Raw genomic sequence first — 24,221 nt, 5'->3', positions numbered from 1 at the left:
GAGGGCAGATCGTGTTGGCTAGGAGTCTCGGCGCGAGTATTTCGGAAACTGCCCGACTTTTCAGGTGTTAGAGGAGTGCCGTGGTGAGTAGCACGTGGCGAAACCACGGTGAACCCACTTCCAGACGTTGTCCGATTGGCGGCCACCCCTCATTAGAGATTGTCAGTATCAATGAAATCCTCGAACAGCCGTGCAACTACCAAGTTTGCAAATGAAGCACTGGTGGTCGCCAAAATAAAATAAAATAAAATCTTAGTTCGAAGACTGTTGGAGAATTTCATTGGTATCGACAATTACTTTACCAGCTGATGTCCCTCGTCCACGATGGATCAACAGAAACCTCGTTAGAGATGTCGGACGTCGTAGGCTGGAAAGACTAGTAAAACGGGACAGGTGATGAACTGTCGCGGAACTAACATCAGACTTTAATGCTGGGCGGAGTACAAGTGGGTCTCAACACACATTGCACGAAACACTCCTAACAATAGGCTTCCGAGGACGATGATGCATGCATGTGCCAATATTAACACCACAACATCGGCAACTACTGCCGGAAATGGTGAGTGACCGTGGGCACTCGACGTTGACGCAGTGGCAGAGCGTTGCATGGTCTAATGATTGCCGATGCCTTCATTATCAAGCCGATGGGAGGCCGCGAATCCGACGTCTTCGGGGGAACAGCTCCTTGACACCTGTACTGCGGGACGAAGACGAGCTGGTGGCGGCTCCATTAAGCTCTGGGTAACATTAACGTGGACATCCATCTGTCTAGTGGAGCTCGTGAAAGGCGCCATGACGGCCAAGGGGGTATCGTATACTGGTTGCAGACCACGAACACCACTTGATGACGATCGTGTTTCCCGACGGAAGTGGCATTTTTCAACAAGATAATGCGCCATATCACAAGACCACGAGTGTGATGGATTAGCTCGAGGAACACAGTGGTGAGTTCCAATTGGTGTGCTGGCTCCTCCTTTTGCCAGATCTGAGCCCGACCGAACACATCTGGGATGTTATTGAACGTGGCGTCAAAGCATGTCGCCCCCTACGCGAAATTTACGCGAATTGGGTAATGACTTTTGTGTGTAGTTGTGGTGCCAACTCCTTCCATCGGCCTACTAAGGCCTCATTGCTTCCACCCCATGACGCCTCGCCGCTTGTAGCCTGTGCCAAATGTCGACGTACAGGCTATTACGTAGGTACTCATAATGTTCTGGCTGGTCGGTGTATATGACCTACATGGTTACGAATAAAGCAGGATCAAAGGTGATGGTATGACCATATGCGGCTAGTTTCCCTATATGATTGTTTTTAACAGATATTTATAAGCTGGCGTCAAAAGAAAATGAGACGGATGAGAAAAAATATAAGCAAACTGTTTATTACTTCAGAAGTAATATATTTATCCAGCTGTGAGGACACGGACAATGCCTGCATGGAAAAATGCTTGCGATTACGTATCGGCCTAAATGTTGGCAAGATTGTTTGACTACGGTGCAAAATTATTTTTTTGGCGGCCCTTACACGTCTTCCATACAGTTCCACTATCTCCCCGTGCGATTTAGATATTTTTGTAGCGCTATGGAAACACATTAGGGGCCGTCTATTTGCTTCGAACGAAGAAGTGTACAATCATGGCTCCGTTGGCAACCGTCAACATTTTTCCGTGAGGCACGGACCGTTCTGTCTCATAGTAGGATAAATATGCTAACAGTCATGGCCATTGCATTGGAAGTAATAAACAGTTCACTTACGTTTTTCCGTCTATGTCGTTTTAATTTGGCTGCCACTTATACACTGATGAACCAAAACATTATCACCACCTGCTTAACAGCTTGTTTATCCGTCTTTGGAACGAAATACATCACAGATTCTGCGTATCAAGCATCCGATAGCTTGTTGGTGGATTAGTGGAGGTATGTGGCGTTAGAAGTCTACGGTTAGGTCATGTAATCCAAGTACATAACGGCCCATTGATTTGTGTATGCAATGATGGCACCCGATAGCGAACCAGATGGGTTCCATAGTCTGCTCCGTTTACATACTTTTGCTACTGCGTCACGTGCCCGCAACGCCACGATGAGGCATCCAACGTCGTGGTGGTCATTGGCCGTAATGTTTTGGCTGATCACTGTACACAACGCCGCTAATCAGAATTGCGTTAAATAAAAGTATCGATAAAATTGTGTAATAGTTCCCGTTACTAGTATTTTATACAACTAAATTAAAGAGACAGTCGCAATAATATACAGGACGTTCAAAAAAAGTGTCGAATACTCTGAGAGCTGGTAGTAGCCACTGAGAAAAGAAAAATAAATCCAGTAAACATGGGTCCAGAAATGGGTACTTTCTACAATAAATGCCGGCCGGAGTGTCCGTGCGGTTCTATGCCCTACTCTGGAGCCGAGCGACCGCTACGGTCACAGGTTTGAATCCTGCCTCGGGCATGGATGTGTGTGATGTCCTTAGGTTAGTTAGGTTTAAGTAGTTCTAAGTTCTAGCCGACTGATGACCTCAGAAGTTAAGTCGCATAATGCTCAGAGCCATTTGAACTATCTATAATAAACACGTGTTTACAGGTGGTCTTCAATATAGCGTTACATTACCACAATGCGCCCCTCTGCCCTCCACCGTAAGGAATGACGCAACCTTTGAAGTGGAAAAGTACAAGTGAATCCCACGTTGAAGGCACTCGTTTAAACTGTACTCTCCACTTATAGATTTTAATATGCTCTTAAGGCCATCAAATGTACATTTCTTGCGCAGATAATATTACTGTCGTAGTAAATATATTGACTTAATTTGACTTTGGTTCAAATGGCTCTGAGCACTATGGGACTCAACTGCTGAGGTCATTAGTCCCCTCGAACTTAGAACTAGTTAAACCTAACTAACCTAAGGACATCACAAACATCCATGCCCGAGGCAGGATTCGAACCTGCGACCGTAGCGGTCTTGCGGTTCCTGACTGCAGCGCCTTTAACCGCACGGCCACTTCGGCCGGCTAATTTGACTTTAACAGGCAAGCAAACTAAAGTAGGTTGTTAGACAAGTATTTAGAGATATGCTACATTCACTTAAGTTTCACGTACGTCATCCGTTGCTGCTGTATATATTTACCAAATACAGTTAAAATGCGTTACTAGTATAATATCTTCTGGTTTGTATATGGCACATCCACATAAGTTCACGGTAAGTGAGGGTTGCATTCGTAAAAAATTACGGAATAATGTTAAAAACGAACTTAACAGGCATAAAACTTTTATGTCAGCACAACAGGGAATTGCAGTGTGTGTTGGTTCCCGGGACACTGAAGGACCAAGCCGGCCTCCTGCCTTCTGCTCAAGCAAAACACAAGGTGTATTACTGATCCACATTGTATTGGCTACTTCAAAACCTTTAAAAGGAATCTGTGAGAAGTTGTCGTTGAGTGGTGTGGCTTAGACAAATTCTTTCAAGCGTACCCATAGCCAAAATTCTAGGGGACTGAGGTCTGGGTAACGAGCAGGGCAAGATGTGGGGCCTCCCGACCAATCTGGCGGTCCTGAAACGTCTGCGTCAGATATTCGCGCACATTGTGACGGAAGTGTGCTGGTGCGCCATCATGTATAAACCACATATATATTCGTTGCTGTAATGGCACAACGTCCAGCTAGGTAGGCAATACGTTAAGGAGAAAGTTCACATTGTGCACCCCAATTAACCTTTTTGGTAACACTTTTGCCCCCATTAATCTATCGCGAAGGCCCCTGCCCATACTTTGATTGAGAATCGGTGTTGGTGCCCTCTTTCTGAGTTGCTTGGTGATTTACATCTGCCCATACATGCTGGTTATGGGGATTCACAACAACATATCTTCTGAATAAAACTTTCTCGGTTTTCAAGCCTCGTCAATTCGAATAAAATCCTCGAGCTTTTGATGGCCATCTCCGATATCGTCGTCAGGAGTTCACCGAGTGCTGGGGCTGCTACGGTTTTTCGCTTATATAGGCGTGATGACATCATCAGCAGCCAATCAGATAGACCCAATGTGGCGCTTACGTAAGTCGACCCGGGCAGCTGGCGGAGCTGTTGCCTGTGGCAGCACCGGTAACGTCAGGTGGCGCCAGGGGCAGGCGCCTTGTTTCAAACTGCCGCTTCCGCGGCGCGCATCTGTCTTTGCATTCTTTCGATGTCCAACGCCCGCCTCCATGCCCTGCTGGGTGTGTGTCCGTCGTCCCTGTTGAAATGGTTGTTGTTTAAACGAAACTCAGCCTCTTCTTTTATAACGGAGTCCAAACACGCAGATGCATGATCCAACACTTTTGTATTTTCGAACTGTATTATATGTCCGTTTTCTACGCAATGCTCCGCTATTGCCGACTTGTCAAGCTCCCTTTGTTCCATCTGGAATCATTAAGTTGTTCCGTCACGTCCTAACGACTACGTGCTGCCGGCCGAAGTGGCCGTGCGGTTAAAGGCGCTGCAGTCTGGAACCGCAAGACCGCTACGGTCGCGGGTTCGAATCCTGCCTCGGGCATGGATGTTTGTGATGTCCTTAGGTTAGTTAGGTTTAACTAGTTCTAAGTTCTAGGGGACTAATGACCTCAGCAGTTGAGTCCCATAGTGCTCAGAGCCATTTGAACCATTTGACTACGTGCTTTTTGTACTACGATGAATATTATGAGATGACAGACGGCACAGCCTTGGGATCACCTTGTCTCCAGCAGGAGCAAATTTCTTCATGGAGCACTTTGAGGAGCAGGCTCTGCAAACTGTGACATTATGGTCGTCTTGTTTTCTACGATATGTTGATGTCACCTTCCTGACATGGCCTCATGGTGAAGATACATTACAGCAATTCGTTGATCACATGAATGGTGTCCATCCCAACATTAAATTTACTGTCGAGATGGAGAAGCACGGCAAGCTACCATTCTTGGAAGTTTTGGTTGAGCGGAAGGCAGGAGACCGGTTTGATCATTCAAAAATGGTCATCAGTCCCTAAGCTTACGCACTACTTAACCTAAATTATCCTAAGTATAAACACACACACCCATGCCCAAGGGAGGACTCGAACCTCCGCCGGGACCAGCCGCACAGTCCATGACCGGCTAGTCCCACGCGGCGATCATTCAATGTACGGGAAACCAACACACACTGATCGGTACTTGAACGTCAATAGTTTCCACCACCCTGTACACAAGAAAGCGGTCCTGAACACGCTGGTTCATGGAGCCAAGATTATCTCTGACAACGACCACCTACAGCCCGAATTGCAGAACTTAAAACGTGTTTTTGAGGAAAAAGGATACAGCAAAAGAGATATCACATGCCCTTGCAAGGGCCGCCGACGAAAGACACCTGGTGCATCAGTAGAAGAGGCCAAACGGACTGCTTTACCGCCATTTAGGACGTTTGCTGTAGAAACATGGGCTAAGACCAGTGTTTCGGCCCGACCCCAAGATACGAGATATGTTGCGCCCGGATAAAGACGACATTGCTCTCCGAGTGTCCGGCATGTATGGTGTACCCAGTGAATGTGGCTGCATGTATATCGGACAAACAATTCACACGGTTGCGGAGAGTTGTACTTGAGCACAAGCGCCATATAAAACAAAGGGAGCTTGACAAGTCGGCCATAGCGGAGCATTGCCTAGAAAACGGACATAAAATACAGTTCGAAAATACAAAAGTGTTGGCTTATGCATCTACATATTTGGACTCCGTTATAAAGGAAGAGGCCGAGATTCGTTTAAACAACAACAATTTCAACAGAGACCAGGGGCACACACTCAGCAGGGCATGCAGGCTGGCGGTGGACATCGAAAGAAAGTTTGGAAGGTGGCGCCTGCCCCTGGCGGCACCTGTCGTCACCGGTGCTGCCACGGGCAATATCTCCGCTAGCTGCCCGGGTCGACTTACGCGCGCGCCGCATTGGGTCTATCTGATTGGCTGCTGATAATGTCATCATGCCTATATAAGCGAGAAACCGTAGCAGCCCCGGCAGTCAGTGAACTCCTGACGACAATGGCGGAGATGGTCATCGAAAGTTCGAGGATTTTATTCGAATTGACGCGGCTTGAACACCGAGAACGTTTCATTCATGTATGCCGTCGCGAAAGACTCCGAGGACACATCTCTTCTGAACTCTGTCGCATTGGTAAATGAAATGTTGGGTGTCAACAGTTGATCTGCGGCAGATTTCTGCAGCAGCCATTGACAGAAACGCCGTCTGCCACGATGATGCTGCTGCCATAGGGCCTGAAAGCGCAATCGTTCATGAAGTACCCCCCACCCCAGATATGAATGTTAGACACACCTTCTGGTGCTGCTAATCGTCACACACTGGTTCCTGGGGTTTCTTCCACCGTGCGGACTGTGCGGGTCCTTCCACTGGCTGTCTTCCGAGGTGCAAGGTTTCTTGTGGCCCTCAGACGCTGGGAAAGTCCGCAGAACAGCTTATCAGAAGGCGCTCTGAGCTGTGGATAGTTTTCACTGTAGAGGGCATGGGCTCGCAGGCTACGTCAATTGCAGGATATCACATCAGTCATTTCACATGTCGAGCAGTTGGCTTCCATTGCTAACAAGTTGTGGAAGACAGAAAACGAAAGTGTACTACACTGTTTGCTCGTACAAACAGCCCAACAACAGTAAATACAAAAGCTAATTCGCGTTTGTAAGAAGGTAAAACATCATGATACGTAACCAGGGTTGACAGTAATCTACAGTAAGGTACAAACACGACGAAAACTAACGTAGCCTACAACACGACTCGAACCACACAACTGACTGCAGACCAACTAATAGTAGGTAGAGGACTGTGAGCAGCACATCATGATACACAGCCGACGCAGTTGACGGAGAGCCAATGCCACGACTGTACTAACATCCGGAACTAAGGGTTGCGTAGCGCTTCCTATAAACACGAGTTTATCTCGAAAAGTATGCGCTTCTAGATCCATGTTCACTGCACTTATTTTTCTTGTTTCGATGAGTACTACCATCTCCCAAAGTATTCGACACATTTTTTGAACGTCCTGTAGAAGACTACAATACAGTATCCATGTCAAACAAGGAAAAAATGAGACTCTATAATGCAATTATAATATCGCAAATGCTCTATGCAGCAGAACAGCATGTTACGTTTCTCACATCTGAAACAAACCGTACTGGAGAAAGGCGAGAAAATTGCTTTGAAACACTCTAGAACAGCATACATAGCGGAAATTGCCGTGCGTATCACGAAGCAAATAAAGAACTATGTGAAAACATCCCAAAACTAACAGACGTAATCAGGAAGGGACTGCTGCGTCTTTCGCACATGTGTAAACTGAGAGTGACCTCACTATCAAAATGAATTTTCCATTATTTCAACATCAATAAATGAATCTTACAAAAGCTTAGATGACTGGGTGTAAATGAGTAACCAAAAAATTCAAATTAGAGTATAACATTTTTAGGATTTTCAATAAAAAAGGAAGCACACATATGGAAAATATTTCCTCTGAAAAACAGAGAGAAATAATGACAAAATAGCTAACAGAAAGGAAGTGGAATACTGCTAGGCAGAGGAAAACATGAAACACCCTTTCCGTGGCACAGAGCTTCGGACTGAAATCACAGATAAAGAATTAAATATTAAAAAACTAGAACTCGCCTCGACTGCGAAAAAAGCACCTAGTGCTTACCTAGGTTTCGGCGTAGATAACTACACCTTCTTCAGAACAATAAAACCCACAAGTGCCTAAAAAGACCTTTGTCAATTATTAAACGAACACCATGGCTATATATTTATAAACGAAAAAAGGGGAACACAAACAGTACACATGTACAAAGTCTAAAACCGTTACTTAATGGTGTAGCCTCCACCTCACACCGGCTTACGTTCGATGGGCCACGACCCGCCATACACTGCAGCTACAAATGGTCGCTCACTTACACGCTCGACCCGCTACCTATGCACATGCGCAAGACAAGGGAAGTTACTTGAATGCGCATGCGCATACTAATACGTGAAAGTTTACACATGGGTCGTGGCTAAATAGCCCTTATACTCCCAACCATGGATCAACGTATTCAAAAATAGAATGGATAGAATGAGTGATGAGCTACATAGGAGACGAAGCTTAAAAATAACCGCACACGGTTGCTTATGCTAGGAAAGAAACATATATGAAGCTACCTATGACAACAGATAAAGATATAAGGATAAAACGTGAGGTGTTCAACGGGCTAAAATCACCTTCATCGTAAAGGAAATGACGAAAAAAGAAAAGATGAACAGCTTCACCAACCGCGCTCGCCAATCAGCGCACGCATGTGAAATCCCCAGATCATCAGATTTACAAGTATGAACAAATTAAAGGTGCGAAACCTTCATAAAATTTTCTGTTTCTTAGTAGAAGTTGGTCGTTAAGGATATTGTCTTTATCATGTTGCAGATGCTTAAAGATCTTCATTTCTTCCAAAACATCCAGTTTTAAGCCCTTAACCTCGGCATGAAGTAACTCGATATTAACTGGAGGGCTTGGCGCATGAGTCGTTTGCACGAGATGTTCCGCATAAGTAGAGCCCTTAGTATCGTCACCGCTTCTAGTAGGAATATGCTCTTTATACCTGAGACCCAGAGCTCATCCCGTTTGCCCGATATAAAATTTTGGACAATCCCCGCATGTAATTTTATATACTCCTGATTGGGAAAGTTTATCGCTCTTATTGTGCAAGGAGTGGATTAAATTCCTATGTAAAATATTATTAGTAGAATAGGCGACTATGAAATTATGGGCTCTGAGTAAACGCCCCAATTTGTATCTTATATTGCCTATGTAAGGGATAGATATCGTTGCCACTTGTTTGTCATCTAACGTGGGATGGAAGGGTGGAAGACGTAATATTATTTTTATTTATTTTCTTGTTATACATCTGTCTTACTAACTGAGGCCTATAGCCATTATTTATAGCAATATTCTCAAGTGTGACCAGTTCAGTTTCTACCGCATCTGATGCTAGAAAATTGATGTTGATGAGCTGTAGTGCCTCGTGGAAGACCAGATTGTATTTCGGAGAGAGGTAGGGACACGCGAGGCAATACTGACCCTACGACTTATCTTACAAGACAGGTTAAGGGAAGGCTAACCTACATTTATAACATTTGTAGACTTAAGAGAAAGCTTTGGTCAATATTGACTGGAATACTCTCTTTGAAATTTAGAAGACAGCAGGGGTAAAATACACGAAGAGAAAGGATATTTATAACTTGTATAGAAATCAGACGGCAGTTATAAGAGTCGTGGTGTATGAAAGGGAAGCATTGGCGTGCAAGATATATGAGAGATACGATATACTCCCAGACTTCTGGAAGAATATAACATAATTCCAAAGAAAGTGGGTTATCACGGGTATGAATATTATCAAACTACTACTTTAATAACTCATGGATGCATAATACTGACACGAATTATTTGGAGAAGAATGGAAAAACTGGTACAACCCGACCTCGGGGAAGAACAGCTTGGGTTTCGGTGAAAAGTAGCCCACGCGAGGCATTATAGGTTAAAGGTAAGGCAAACTTATGTTTATAGCATTAGGCTTCTTGGGGAAACTTTTGACACTGTTGGCTGAAAGACACTCTTTGAAATCCTAACGGTAACAGGTCTAAAGTACAGCGAGCAAAATTTATCTACAACTTGTACGGAAATCAGATGGCAGTTATTCGAAGGGGATGGAAGGGAACCAGTAACTGAAGAGGGAGTGAGACAGGGTTGAAGCCTGTCCCCGATGTTATTTAATCTGTACATTTAACAAGCAGTAAAGGAAACCAAAGAAAAACGTGAAGCAGGAATTAAAAATCTTGGAGAAGAAATAAAAACATTGAGGTTTTGCCGATGACATTATAATTCTGTTATACACAGCGAAGGACTTGGAAGAGCATTTGAAAGGAACTTACAGTGCCTTGAAAGGAGGATATAAGATGAACATCAGCATCCCGGGTTCGATTCCCGGCGGGGTCAGGGATTTTCTCTGCCTCGTGATGACTGGGTGTTGTGTGATGTCCTTAGGTTAGTTAGGTTTAAGTAGTTCTAAGTTCTAGGGGACTGATGACCATAGATGTTAAGTCCCATAGTGCTCAGGGCCATTTGAACCATTTGAACCAAGACAAGGATAATGGAATGTAGCCGACTTACATTAGGTGATGCTGAGGCAGTTAGATTAGGAAACAAGACACTTAAAGTACTAGATGTGTTATGATATTTGGGCAGCAAAATGATTGATGATGACCGCAGTAGAGAGGATGTAAAAAGAAGACTGGAAATCGTAAAAAATGCCTTTCTGAAGACGAGAAATTTGTTAACATCGGATATAGACTTAAGTGTTAGGAACTCTTTTCTGAAGGTATTTGTCTGGAATGTATCCATGTATGTAAGTGAAACAGTTTATACAAGAAGAGAATAGAAGCTTTTGAAATGTGTGCTACAGAACAAGGCTTAAAATTAGATGGGTAGATCACGTAACTAATGAGGAGATACACAAGGAGAATTGGGTAGACAAAAAATTTGTAGCACAACTAGACTAAAAAAAGGGATTGGTTGATAGTACACATTCTGAGACATCAAGGGATCACCAATTTAGTACTGAAGGTAAGTGTGTGTGTGTGTGGTGGGGGGAGGGAGGAGGGCGGGGAAGCAGATTCAGATGGATGCAGGTTGTTATTCAGACATGAAGGTTGCACAGGATAGAGCAGAATAGAGAGCTGCATCAAACCAGACTGAGAACCACAGCCCGCATCTCGTGGTCGTGCGGTACCGTTCTCCCTTCCCACGCCCGGGTTCCCGGGTTCGATTCCCGGCGGGGTCAGGGATTTTCTCTGCCTCGTGATGGCTGGGTGTTGTGTGTGATGTCCTTAGGTTATTGATTGGCGACTCCATGTTGTCTTGTGCACTACGACCAGATAACAGGTATACTTGAAAAAAGAGACAGCATTGGTCGTATATTTTTTACTACTGCAAAATCGATTTTCTGTCACTGAGTGACCATCTTCAGTGCTATATTGTATAACTTAAACTGGATGCACTGTTGTCACTAAGCTTAAGGGAATCACATTTAAGTTATACAATACAGCACTGAAGATGGTCACTCAGTAACAGAAAATCGATTTTGCAGTAGTAAAAAATATACGACCAATGCTGTCTCTTTTTTCAAGTCCTTAGGTTAGTTAGGTTTAAGTAGTTCTAAGTTCTAGGGGACTGATGACCATAGATGTTAAGTTCCATAGTGCTCAGAGCCATTTGAACCCATTTTGAGAACCACAACAACATCAAATAAAACTAAAAGTCTCTTAGCCACCTGTTAGTTAAAATCAATATCGTGAAGGAATTTTAGTTCTACAGGGTAACTACGACTCTGATAACCTTTTGAAAGCTTGACTCCGAACAAATGAAATCGATAATGAAGAACCTGTCATTCGGGGTGAATCACGCTGTAATACTCGGTTATCAACGTGATACAGGCCTTCGCAGTCTCACGACACTTTTCGCAAATGTATTTTACAATGTTTCTGCTAGATGATGAGCCACCATGAAAGCAGCAATAACGGCTGTCTGCTCGTTTTACACTCGCAACCTGTTATCATACGGGAACAAATTAGCACTTCGTGGCAGACTGAGCAAAGATACTGATGACTCAGGAGATCATTTGCAGACACATTAAGATATTATCTCAATGCAGTTACGTAAGAGTCCACTGTTCACTGTTGCTGCAAACAAAGTTCGCCGTGAATTGTCGAGACTTCTGGCAGATAAAGCATTAATTTAATTCATAGCACATTCAAATAGTTTTAGATGTAGCCATCAGATCCATTATCACAATGGAATTCGTATACGGAATTCACATATGCAAATATTCTTCCCCTGAATCTAGTACATTTCATTGTTCCCTACTCACGAAATGTATTTGATAGAAATAGTATATGTAAGAAAAGAAGAGAGATGATAAAGGGAATACGGTGAGTGGTTACCCAGTACTGTTTGTCTTTCACCTACTCTGTTTAGTATCTACTCTGACTGACAAGAAGGGTGATGTACTCAGAATACCTGGTCGGACGTAAATGTAATTTGTACTCGTACACACCAGTGACGGGTGACTGTTAGGACGGCCAATAGAGTACATTAGTTTTGCTCCTGCTTGTTATAACCAAGCCTGCAGGGGGCGTATAGTGTCAGATGTTGAGTGATAGCTGTGGAGGCCACGCAGATACCGCAAGAGAAAGCGTTATCAGGAGCTGACAGGGGGCCCATTCTTTGTCTCCATTTGGCCCACTGGTCGAATCGTACAATATTTGTCAAGCATTCGGATGTGACAGCGGCCCGATGTTGGACGGTGGGAAATCGTACACGTCGTCAAGGTCCATGTCGACCACATGTGGCCGCCAGAAGTGTGTATCGACGTGCTGTGCATTAAATACATACATAAAAAAAGTTTTCCATCAAAATGGTTCAAATGGCTCTGAGCAATATGGGACTCAACTGCTGTGGTCATAAGTCCCCTAGAACTTAGAACTACTTAAACCTAACTAACCTAAGGACAGCACACAACACCCAGCCATCACGAGGCAGAGAAAATCCCTGACCCCGCCGGGAATCGAACCCGGGAACCCGGGCGTGGGAAGCGAGAACGCTACCGCACGACCACGAGACGCGGTCAGTTTTCCATCACATCGGTTCCGAGAGTTCCGGAACCTGTACAGAAAATTGGAATAGAGATCAACATAAACATCATTTCCGCCCTTTTAATTGCTCATGAAAACCACACATTGCATCGCACTCCACCATACAGTGACACCTTCAGAGGTGGTGCCCTTATTGCTGTACATACCCAGTATCACGTCCTCTTACATTGATGCATGCCTGTATTCATGGTGGCGTATATCCACAAGTTCATCAAGGCACTGTTGGTCCAGATTTTCCCAGTCCTCAACTGCGATTCGGCGTAGAGGCCTCAGAGTGGTTGGTGGGTCACATCGTCCATAAACGGCCCTTTTCAATCTATCCCAGGCATGTTCGATAGGGTTCATGTCTGGAGAACATGCTGAGCACTCTCGTCAAGCAATGTCAATATCCTGAAGAAAGTCATCCACAAGATGTGCACGATGGGGGCGGGAATTTTAGTCCAAGAAGACGAATGCCTCGCCAGTATGCTGCCGATATGGTTGCACTATCGGTCGGAGGATGGCACTCACGTATCGTACAGCCGTTACGGTGCCTTCCATCACCACAAGCGGCGTATGTCGACCCAATATTATGCCAACCCAAAACAGCAGGGAACCTCCACATTGCTGCACTCACAAAATAGTGTGTCTAAGGTATTCAGCCTGACCGGATTGGCTCAACACACGTCTCCGACGGTTGTCTGGTTGAAAGCATATGCGACACTCATCGGCGAAGAGAACGAGAAGCTCATCCTGAGCGGTCCATTCGGCTTGTTGTTGGGCCCATCTGTACCGTGCTACATAGTGTCGTGGTTGGAAAGATGGACCTCGCCCTGGATGTCGGGAGTGAAGTGGCCTATCATGCAACCTATTGCGCACATTTTGAGTCGTAACACGACGTTCTGTGTTTGCAAGAAAATCATTATTCAACATAGTGGCGTTGCTGTCAGGGTTCCTCCGAGCCGTAATCTGTAGGTAGCGGTCATGCACTGCAGCAGTAGCCCTCGGGCGGCCTGAGCGAGGCATGTCATCGACAGTTCCCGTCTCTCTGTATCTCCTCCATGTCCGAGCAACATCGCTTTGGTTCTCTCCGAAACGCCCGGACACTTCCCTTGTTGAGAGCCCTTCTTGGCACAAAGTAACAATGCGGACGCAATCGAACCGCAGTATTGACCGTCTAGGCATGGTTCAACTACCAGACAACACTAGCTGTGTACCTCCTTCCTAGAGGAATGACTGGAACTGATCGGCTGTCGGACCCCCTCCGTCTAATAGGAGCTGCTCGTGCATGGTTGGTTATATCTTTGGGTGGGTTTAGACACATCTCTGAACAGTCAAAGGGACTGTGTCTGTGATACAATATCCACAGTTAACGTCTATCTTCATAAATTCTGGGAATGGGGGTGATGCAAAACTTTTTTGTTGTTGTAGATGACAACATAAATTCATCGCACGTGGCTACGAAAAGTATGGTGGATAACCGGTAGGCTTGGGGAGTCCTGAGTGACGAATCTGTCTAATGGACAGTCCATGGTAGTCATTACACGAAAGACAACCATTGTAGCAAAATTTAGTTTATATGCTGAAGTTCCGAAACGAAATGTAGAACATACAAAACATGCCACTTCACAAGGTTTGTTTGCATACTGCAATAGTAAAATTGTTTCTGGTTAAGCTAATTACATTTTCTGTATACTCCAGTGACTATTTGTTTGATGAATAATGAAGTACGAGTTTCCATAGATCATATGAAATTTGGAATTTTGGTGAATACACGTGGCATTACATAAATAAAATGAAACCTAATTACAGCTTTTCAAGATACCAGTACTTTCTTAACGTTGTCGTTGTAAACTGAAAACCGACCACTTTTCTCAGTGATTTCTTATTGTAACTCGCAACAAATGTTTTAGTTTATTATAGATAAATTTGGAAAATAATGTATTTCAGAGTGCCGACTAGTTATGTAAATGTCACAAATCCCCTTCTTTATGATCAAAATGCGAATAAATATTACCTTAAAGTGAGTTGGAATCGTCTGTTTCGACTAACCCACGGTGGTATCGTCAGTTCTAGTTTATCCATAAACCATAAATCTTTTGCCTTTTTACTCGATGTTACGCATGCCAGTGAAGGAACATTTTCTACTTTTGGGCCATCAGTCTTCCTGCTGTTCTGAATGCTGCTGACCACGGAAACCTATTCATATCAGAATAGCACTTATAGTCCTGAATGATTGGCTCGGTGTATTCCAGTTTCTATGTTGTCCTACAGTTTTTATCCCCTAATACTATGGAAGGACACTCTAAGCTAAAATACGCCCACTTCGATAAGAGGAAATATTGTACATAAATTTGTACAGAAATTTATTCTGATGTACGTGCATTGCACAAAAGTGAATCGTGGAGGTGTGGCGTTGCAGAGAGATTCTGAACATCGACTGATAAGGTAAGGGATGTTGAGGCTCTCCAAACAGTTCTCCAATCATCAAGGAAAGGAATGTGTGCAAAATACTAACTAGAGGAATGGATAGGAGGATAAAATATGTGAAAAGACATCAGAGAATAACGTCTATGAATCAAGAGGGAGCCTCAGATCACTCCAGTTAGATACCTAAAAACAAAATATGCTGCCTTAACACAAGTCCTGTCATAGTATCCCTTTTTCCACGTAGTGTTTTCAACACATTACGTCTCTAGCCGACTCTGGGAAGAACATTCTTGTTTTCTTCCGGATCGGTCCATTTAATATCCAACTTTGTTTTTTTTTTGGCATAGTCGTTCTGATTTTCACGTAGTCTGTTTTTCACTTTTATACAATTCCTTCCTCTAAAATTATATTCTGAGAAATTTCTTCCTCAATTTGAGGCCTATGTTTGACATTAATAGACACCGTTTAGGGAGACGTACTTTTCTTGGGATGAGTTATTTAGTTGTGATTATGTTGGCTTTCGCGGGGTAATAAGTCTTGAAAGTCTCTTCGAGTTTGCTGACGGATCCTAAAATCAACTTGACTCGATATTTCGGCGATCCAGCTGCTCACAATCTTCAGGAAAATGCTGCTTCTGCTGATGAGTCCCGCTGAGAACTGACGCCAGGCTGCAAATCGACGTCCTATATAGGCCACCGTTCAGTACACGGCGCATGCGCCGCCCATCACTGTTGCTGCCCTCCAAGACAGGAAGGTGACGCCGCCCTTAGTGGAACACTGCTGCAACGATATATCGCACTCAGGGCCGCACCGATTGACGTTCAGTTTTGATACGAGACAATACAGGATTCTGCGTCTTGCTAAGAGGAAACCCATTGTCTCTGCTGATTAAATTATCCGCCAACCTAATTTCAATCGCCTCTTTCTAGACACTGTTCCAAAAACCGGAAATGTTGGCAGCTACCACAGTTTCATCGAATTTCATACTGTGTCCCTCATTTAAGCAGTGTTCTGCTACTGCCGATTTTTCCGGCTGTTGTAGCCTCATATGACGGCGATGTTCACACACCTGTCATGCACTGTGCGAATCGAACGGGCAATGTAGCCTCATACGAGGCTACAACAGCCGGAAAAATCGGCAGTAGCAGAACACTGCTTAAATGAGGGACACAGTATGAAATTCGATGAACCTGTGGTAGTTGTCAACATTTCCGGTTTTTGGAAGAGTGTCTATAAAGAGGGGATTGAAATTAGGTTGGCGGATAATTTAATCAGCAGAGACAATGGGTTTCCTCTTAGCAAGACGCAGAATCCTGTATTGTCTCGTATCAAAACTGAACGTCAATCGGTGCGGCCCTGAGTGCGATATATCGTTGCAGCAGTGTTCCATTAAGGGCGGCGTCACCTTCCTGTCTTGGAGGGCAGCAACAGTGATGGGCGGCGCATGCGCCGTGTACTGAACGGTGGCCTATATAGGACGTCGATTTGCAGCCTGGCGTCAGTTCTCAGCGGGACTCATCAGCAGAAGCAGCATTTTCCTGAAGATGGCGACCAATTGGTTTGCCGAAATATCGAGTCAAATTGATTTTAGGATCCGGCAGCAAACCCGAAGAGACTTTCAAGAGTTATTTAGTTTAAAAAGGAAGTAGAATTACGCCACTTCGTTAGCCTTATGATCCACTGTTTTCATGTCAAGATCATCGATAATCTCGTTTCAGTTACTCTTCAGTAGTAGCGTAATGCTTTGGTTTATTCTCAGTTCATATTTCCACTCAGCAGAGTGCAAACAATTTGATCAAAAGCATCTGGACAACTCTACGTAATGCGAAATCGACTGCTAGATGTCACCAGAGGCGAATGCGTCAATATAAAGAGAGCTGGGGAGTCCTGTGTTGCCAGCAGAAAAGCTGTAACCGTAGAGTATGTCGGTCAGGAGAGTTCAGCGACTTCGAATGTGCACCAGTCACTGGACGTCACCTGTGTGACAGATCAATAAGGAACACTGCAACACTTGTAAATTTACCAGAGTCGACTGTTGATAATGCCATTGTGAAGTGGAAACCCGAAGGAACAGCCATAGCTAAACCAATACCATGCAGGTCTCACGTACCGACGGACAGGAACCGGCGAGCATTGCGGAGGGTGGCCGTGAAAAATCGCATGCAGTCAGCGGGAGGAATGAGTCGTGAGACCCAAAGGGGCCCCAGGAGTCCTGTTAGTACAATGAGTGTGCCTAGGGAGTTAAAAGACATTCGCTACTATGGTCGAGCAGCTCCCCATAAGCTAGACGTTTGTGTGGTCAACGCTAAGCGGCGCTCTAATTGGTGCAGAGAGGGACGCCACTGGACAGTGGGCGTCTGGCAACGAGTTATCTGGAGCGATTAGTTACGCTATAGTCCGCTGGAAGGTTTTTGGTTTGGCGAAGTCTGGAAAACATTACCCACCATCATGTGTAGTGCCAGCCTTGAAGTACGGAGGAGATCGTGTTGCAGCTTAGAGGTGTTGTTTGTGGTTACAGTGTGATTGCTGTGCTCCGCTTAAGAGAACGATGATTGCGGAAGTGTATGAACACGTTCTACAATATTGTGTGCTGCGTACAGTAGAGGAACAATGCGGAGACGATGATTGTATCACAAGACAATGTACTCTGTCAGGAAACATCATCTTTGAGACAATGGTTTGTGGCCAATAACATTCCTGAAATGAGCAGAGCTCCACAAGGTCTGACCTGAACTGAGTGGAACACCTTTGACATGAGTTGGAATATCGATTTCTCCCAAGAGCATAGCGTACATCGTCACTACCGTCTCTGGTTTCGGCTCTTTGAGGAACAATGAATTGCCATTCGTCCAGAGACTTGCAGACACCTCACTTAAAGTATCTCCTGCAGAGTTCCAGCCATAATAAAGGCGACGGGTGGACGTGGACACATCCCACATTAATTTCCACTAAGAGGTACCTGAATACTTTTGATCGGATTCTGTATATTACAACTGAAATTCAGAAACATTTGTACTTGGCTTGTGACAGACGTAAGGAAAAAAAAATCATGTTTGTGGGCCTGTTTGTTCTGATGCTAGAATGTAATGAAGTTATAAGGTTGGAGGTTGGAATTCAAACAACTACATTCTCGGAAATCCATGAGTTTAAAACACATTTTGTACATATCCGGAATGGGGAATAACTCCGCTTACCTTTACGTGAGGCTGTCTGTAGCGACAGCCTTCTTACTGCCAAACTGTGATGTCATGTGAGAAAGGTGCCTATGTGTTTTAACACATGCACTACCAGATGGCGCCAAGGCTAGCATACTATTGCTGATACTACCATCCTACTGACCAGGCCAGGTACGTCTGCGCACCACGTCTGCATGCCCGTATGTTTTCGCCAGCACACAACCAGCAAGTGCTGTGGCTATCCTACTATTACTATTTGGTCTATTACTAACTGGCGGCCTATGTGTATGTGCCCATATGTTTTAACACGTGTACTACCAGCCAGTGCTGTGGCCAGCCTACTACGACTACTATTTAGTCTACTACTACTACCTGGTCGACTACATGTGTACGTGTACGTGCCTGTATATTTCAGCTGGTGTACCACCACCTGCCACCCCAGTCGGCCTGCTACTGATACTCGTCCACTACTATCGGCAAATGTATTTGTATGTGTCTGTATGCTTCAGCCAGTGTCCTACCAGCCACAGCTGCGTACTGCTACTGCCCTGTCTGCTGCCATGGGCCAGTTTACATGTAAACGCCTGTATCTTACATGTTGTGTTCTACCCTCTGACACCATAGTCAACCTGCTACTACTGCGTGGTCTACTACAATCGGCAAGTGTATTTGTATGTGCCCGTATGTTTTAGCAAGTGTTCTACCAGCGAGTGCCACGACCAGCCTGCTGCTATTGCGCGGTCTACTCCAATGGGCCACTTTACATGTAAATGCCTTTGTGTTTCAGAACATGTACTACCTCCAGGCGCCACGGCAGCCCTACTACTACCCGAACTACTACTACCGGCCAGTGTACATGTATGTACCACAGACGCCACAGTACTTCTGCAGTTCCGGCTGTATGCCCCTACCTACCTGGCCGTTCGCGCGCTGCTTCGACACTATGCCTTATAGTGCAGGCGGAATGCCACCTCTCCCACAGTACGGTTCTTTTCAACCGGGACCTGACGCAGCCGCTGTTACTGCCCCTGCAGCAGCCACCAACACGCAAGGCTAGCACCTGATAAGTATGCCGCAGTTCGGAGCTTGCTGGACGTGACCTTAGCAAGCACTCACTTCAGTAACCAGCAGCAGCATGCACTACGAAGAGAACGAAAATTCTGAAGCAGTAGCTCTGAAGTAATGCAACAGTCACTTGTGGTTGACACACTATCGTTTTCACAATGTGCTTTTAACAACTACTGACTTGTTAGTTTTATGAAGACACGGAGAAAAATATTGTCATGAAAAAAGACATTGTATCTCAAGGCGATCTATCACATTTTCATTTTAGTAAGGTTATTCATTTTACGCTTCCGACTAAACATTAATAAAAACAATCAGGGTAAGAAATAAGAATTTTACAAGCCTACATCTATGAGAAAGCAAATATAACGCCTCCTTTCTTTATAATAATGATAAAAATTATGCAATTATTTTAAACAGTACTCGAAACAGAGGTGAACTTAATATCCATCTACGACGAACATGAGCTTCACTCGTCCCGCAGCCGAAATACTACCACGACACAAAAGGAACGAGTCTGAAGTTATTACTATTGTGCTCGAGTAGTATTAACTTACGAGCCTACATTTGGTCTCTACGCTGGGACAATTTGTCTCAAAATCTATAACCTCTTATACTGCATCACGGAAATGACACATAGGAATGTTTTAAGGAGCACAGAATGTAGTGTGTGAATGCAAATAAATCTAACTCTGAAGTCGACTGCAAGTGAAGTGATGCATTTAGAAGGTTAACAGATTCGTAATATCAGACTCGGTCGTCACAATATTCACATTTTTTTCGACAGGAGCGGGAAAGTGTAGTACACTGCTCGTCCACTGCCACTAAACTGACAGTTTCTGATAAGAATCGTCATAGTACAGGACATAGTCAAGTGGAAAAACAGATGGCCACTAATATTGTGCAACGAACACATTTTACGATTTTTGAAGAAATTCGTCTATTTCTGTAAATGTAATTTAGTCTTCAGTGTTGCTAAATAGTTGTTATTGTTACACGTTGCATAGTCTTTTTCAGTAAGTAGAACGAAATTTTCTTTTTGTAATATATTTAGGATATAATTATGAAAGAGTATTAAAATATGTTTTTTCTTCATATATGAAAGCAACACAAAGGCAAGCAGCATAAATGACGAGGATCAGACTGCATCTTATGTACAGTACCACGATTCTACTTGTACATGTTTAATCCACTACATGATATGAGTAACGTTCTTGTCTTTGGATGGATACTGATACGAAACACCTGCGTGTGTAGAAATAAATGAAAATTCCCTGAAAAAAATGGTATTCGAACAGGCGAAGAGTAGTTACAAAGTGTAACTGTCTCAAAAATTAATCATGTATCTCAACTATAAAAATATTTTTACTTCATACACACAAATAAAGTTTGGGAGTAGGAAGCTTTTTCAAGCTGGTATTCAATTCATTTATTCTCGCACATTGCTGAAAGCAATATAGCTACTACTGCAACTACTACGCTCCAAAAATAACTATTCTTCCAGGTTACAAAACTGGTAACTGAGAATGTACACTAAGTCTATAGAAACTGCAAGTAGGAAATAATGAGCCGAAAGAACCCAAATTCAGAGGACGTGTATAACAGCGTACCAGCGACAGGTGAGTGCAACATTCTGAAGCTACACATTCAATGAGGGAATTTTAGAACATAACTGACTGAACTACCTAGATCTAGCTGAAGTCGCGGCATTAAGTCATGGAGGAGCCCTGCGACCATGATGTAGATCTAGAGCACTTCTTTTGTCATTGCTGAAATAGTCGTTTGAAGTGAACAAACCACTTGTCGTTCAACAAATTATAGGTCACGCGTGTCGGGCTTAGCCCACTTTCAGAATGTCTGCCAAACAAAATACAGAGTCATGAGAGAATAAGTGTATAGTATAATAATCACTCAGAGTATGGATGAAAAAAGTTTTACAAAAATTTTCAACGTAAGATATATATAACATACTAAAGATCTTCATACAGAGTATAGCGTCACATATGGTCGTCCTCACCACCAATGATCAAGTAACGTGAGTTGCCGTTACAAAATACAACTCTCAAAAAATTGCCACTAGGTGGCTTGGTTAAACGACAATAATAGCCTTAATAACATTCTCAGCGGTAAATGGACAAACTGGCACGAAAATGGTATTCGAAAGTTATAAAAAAATGTTCCTTTTTGTGAAAATAACTTTCTCAGACGTGATTTTTTGTACCTTTCAGTTTATATGTGACACATATTTGCGGTGTTGAGTGTATTTTCCGATCCACTCAATATTTTTTTTCATATGATGTCTGATTTATTATGGTTTGTGTGTTTTGCTAGGTGATGTGATAATAAAGCTGTCATGACTCCCATGGATAAGAACAACTGAAGGGGACTGTGACGAAAAGTAAGAGGTTCAAAAGTCACTCACTACAGAACTGCATGTCGCACTCATGAATCTAGTCAGTAATAAAAAAGTTGCTTGTGATAAATATATACACCTGATATAATGTAAACCATAATACAAAACAGGTTATGAGAAGGGTACGTGCAAAGAAATCATATGCAATGAAAAAATTTAAAATTATACTAACGTTAAATACTATTTAGGTCTTGTTGAGTCCACAAAATTCCATAGCATTTACATAATAGTCTAACTGGGTGGTTAGGCGGAGGATGCTTGAACTTATTTGGATATGTTCAAAGTGTAGGAGGGATGAAGGAATCGTCTAGGACGACTTGGCCAATAAATAATCAAATATTTGCCAATGCAATATCCCACGTAAAAACAGTTAAAATACACAACGTAGAAGTTTAACAAAATTTACAAAATTGTTTATAAAGAACTAGATGTTATCAACGATATTAAGATTAAAAGGCATACGTTGTAATTTACACTACTGGCCATTAAAATTGCTACACCACGAAGATGACGTGCTACAGACACGAAAATTAACCGACAGGAAAGAAGATGCTGTGATATGCAAATGATTAGCTTTTCAGAGCATTCACACAAGGTTGGCGCCGGTGGCGACACCTACAACGTGCTGACATGAGGAAAGTTTCCAACCGATTTCTCATACACAAACAGCAGTTGACCGGCGTTGCCTGGTGAAACGTTGTGATGCCTCGTGTAAAGAGGAGAAATACGTACCATCACGTTTCCGACTTTAATAAAGGTCGGATTGTAGCCTATCGCAATTGCGGTTTATCGTATCGCGACATTGCTGCTCTCGTTAGTCGAGATCCAATGACTGTTAGCAGAATATGGAATCGGTGGGTTCAGGAGGGTAATACGGAACGCCGTGCTGGATCCCAACGGTCTCGTATCACTAGCAGTCGAGATGACAGGCATCTTATCCGCATGGCTGTAACGGATCGTGCAGCCACGCCTCGATCCCTGAGTCAACAGATGGGGACGGTTCCAAGACAACAACCATGTGCACGAACAGTTCGACGACGTTTGCAGCAGCATGGACTATCTGCTCGGAGACCATGGCTGCGGTTACCCTTGACACTGCATCACAGACAGGAGCGCCTGCGATGGTGTACTCAACGACGAACCTGGGAGCACGAATGGCAAAACGTCATTTATTCAGATGAACCCATGTTCTGTTTACAGCATCATGATGGTCGCCTCCATGTTTCACGACATCGCGGTGAACGCACATTGGAAGCGTGTATTCGTCATCGGCATACTGGCGTGTCACCCGGCCTGATGGTATGGGGTGCCATTGGTTGCATGTCTCGGTCACCTCTTGTTCTCATTGACGGCACTTTGAACAGTGGACGTTACATTTCAGATGTCATGACCCGTGGCTCTACCCTTCATTCAATCCCTGCGCAACCCTACATTTCAGCAGGATAATGGACGACCGCATGTTGCAGGTCCTGCACGGGCCTTTCTGAACACAGGAAATGTTCTGCTGCTGCCCTGGCCAGCACATTCTCCAGGTCTCTCACCAACTGAAAACTTCTGGTGAATGGTGGCCAAGCAACTGGCTCGTCACAATATGCCAGTAACTACCCGTGATGAACTGTGGTATCATGTTGAAGCTGCATGGGCAGCTGTATCTTACACGCCATCCAAGCTGTGTTTGATTCAATGCCCATGCGTATCAAGGCCGTTATTACGGCCAGAGGTGGTTGTTCTGGTTACTGATTTCTCAGGATCTATGCACCCAAACTGCGTGAAAATGTAATCACATGTCAGTTCTAGTATAATATATTTGTCCAATGAATACCAGTTTATCATCTGCATTTCTTCTTGATGCAGAAAATTTTATGGCCAGTAGTGTAGATGTGTACAGGGAATCCAGGGGTTGGAGAAAAATTTGGACTGACCATGAGAAAAGCATACTTGAACATAAATGCAGATGCTAGGCGTGCCTGCAGGTTTCGCTGCTGAAATTAACCACGAATGGCAGCTATTCAGTGTCCTCAATATGTTGCAAGTGACGGTCGTGGTCAGATTAGTACTGTGTGTAGTTGTGAGTCCATTACGTTGGAGCCAAGTGAATTCGAATGTGGGCAAAACTGTGATGCTTGTATAGTGTTAGCCAAGGTAGCCGACGTGGCGTCGTATGGAAGATTTGTACAACATACAGGGAAAGCGGCGGAAGGCACCATTCGCTAAGTCACAAGGCGGGCGAAAATGAGTGATGAGTGACAGTGACTGGTGGTCACTGAAGGGGACTGTGACGAAAAATGAGAGATGCAAATGTCACTCAGTACAGAACTGCAAGTCGCACTGGCGAATCCAGTTAGTACCAAAAATCACGAAGATAGCTCCGTAAGATGGGATTTTCAAGGTGAACTGGAATTCCATACCGCTCATCCGTGATTGAAATGCCCTTGACATGAAAGCTTGGTAC

General features: G+C 44.0%; 1 protein-coding gene across 1 annotated transcript in view; it reads left to right on the top strand.

The window, feature by feature from the left end:
* Nucleotides 1-20,744, top strand: part of LOC126237762 (keratin-associated protein 16-1-like) — a 159,444-nt gene extending 138,700 nt beyond the window's left edge. Inside the window, exon 7 of the mRNA XM_049947747.1 lies at nt 19,079-20,744. Coding sequence (XP_049803704.1) covers nt 19,079-19,348 — 270 coding nt within the window. The 3' untranslated portion in view covers nt 19,349-20,744. The remainder of the gene's footprint in view (nt 1-19,078) is intronic.
* The last annotated feature ends 3,477 nt before the right edge of the window (nt 20,745-24,221 follow it).

This window comes from Schistocerca nitens, chromosome 1 (assembly GCF_023898315.1).
Source record: "Schistocerca nitens isolate TAMUIC-IGC-003100 chromosome 1, iqSchNite1.1, whole genome shotgun sequence".
In the NCBI taxonomy this organism is placed as follows: Eukaryota; Metazoa; Arthropoda; class Insecta; order Orthoptera; family Acrididae; genus Schistocerca; species Schistocerca nitens.
Note: the sequence above shows the minus strand (reverse complement) of the source record. Positions and strands in the feature narration are given on the sequence as shown.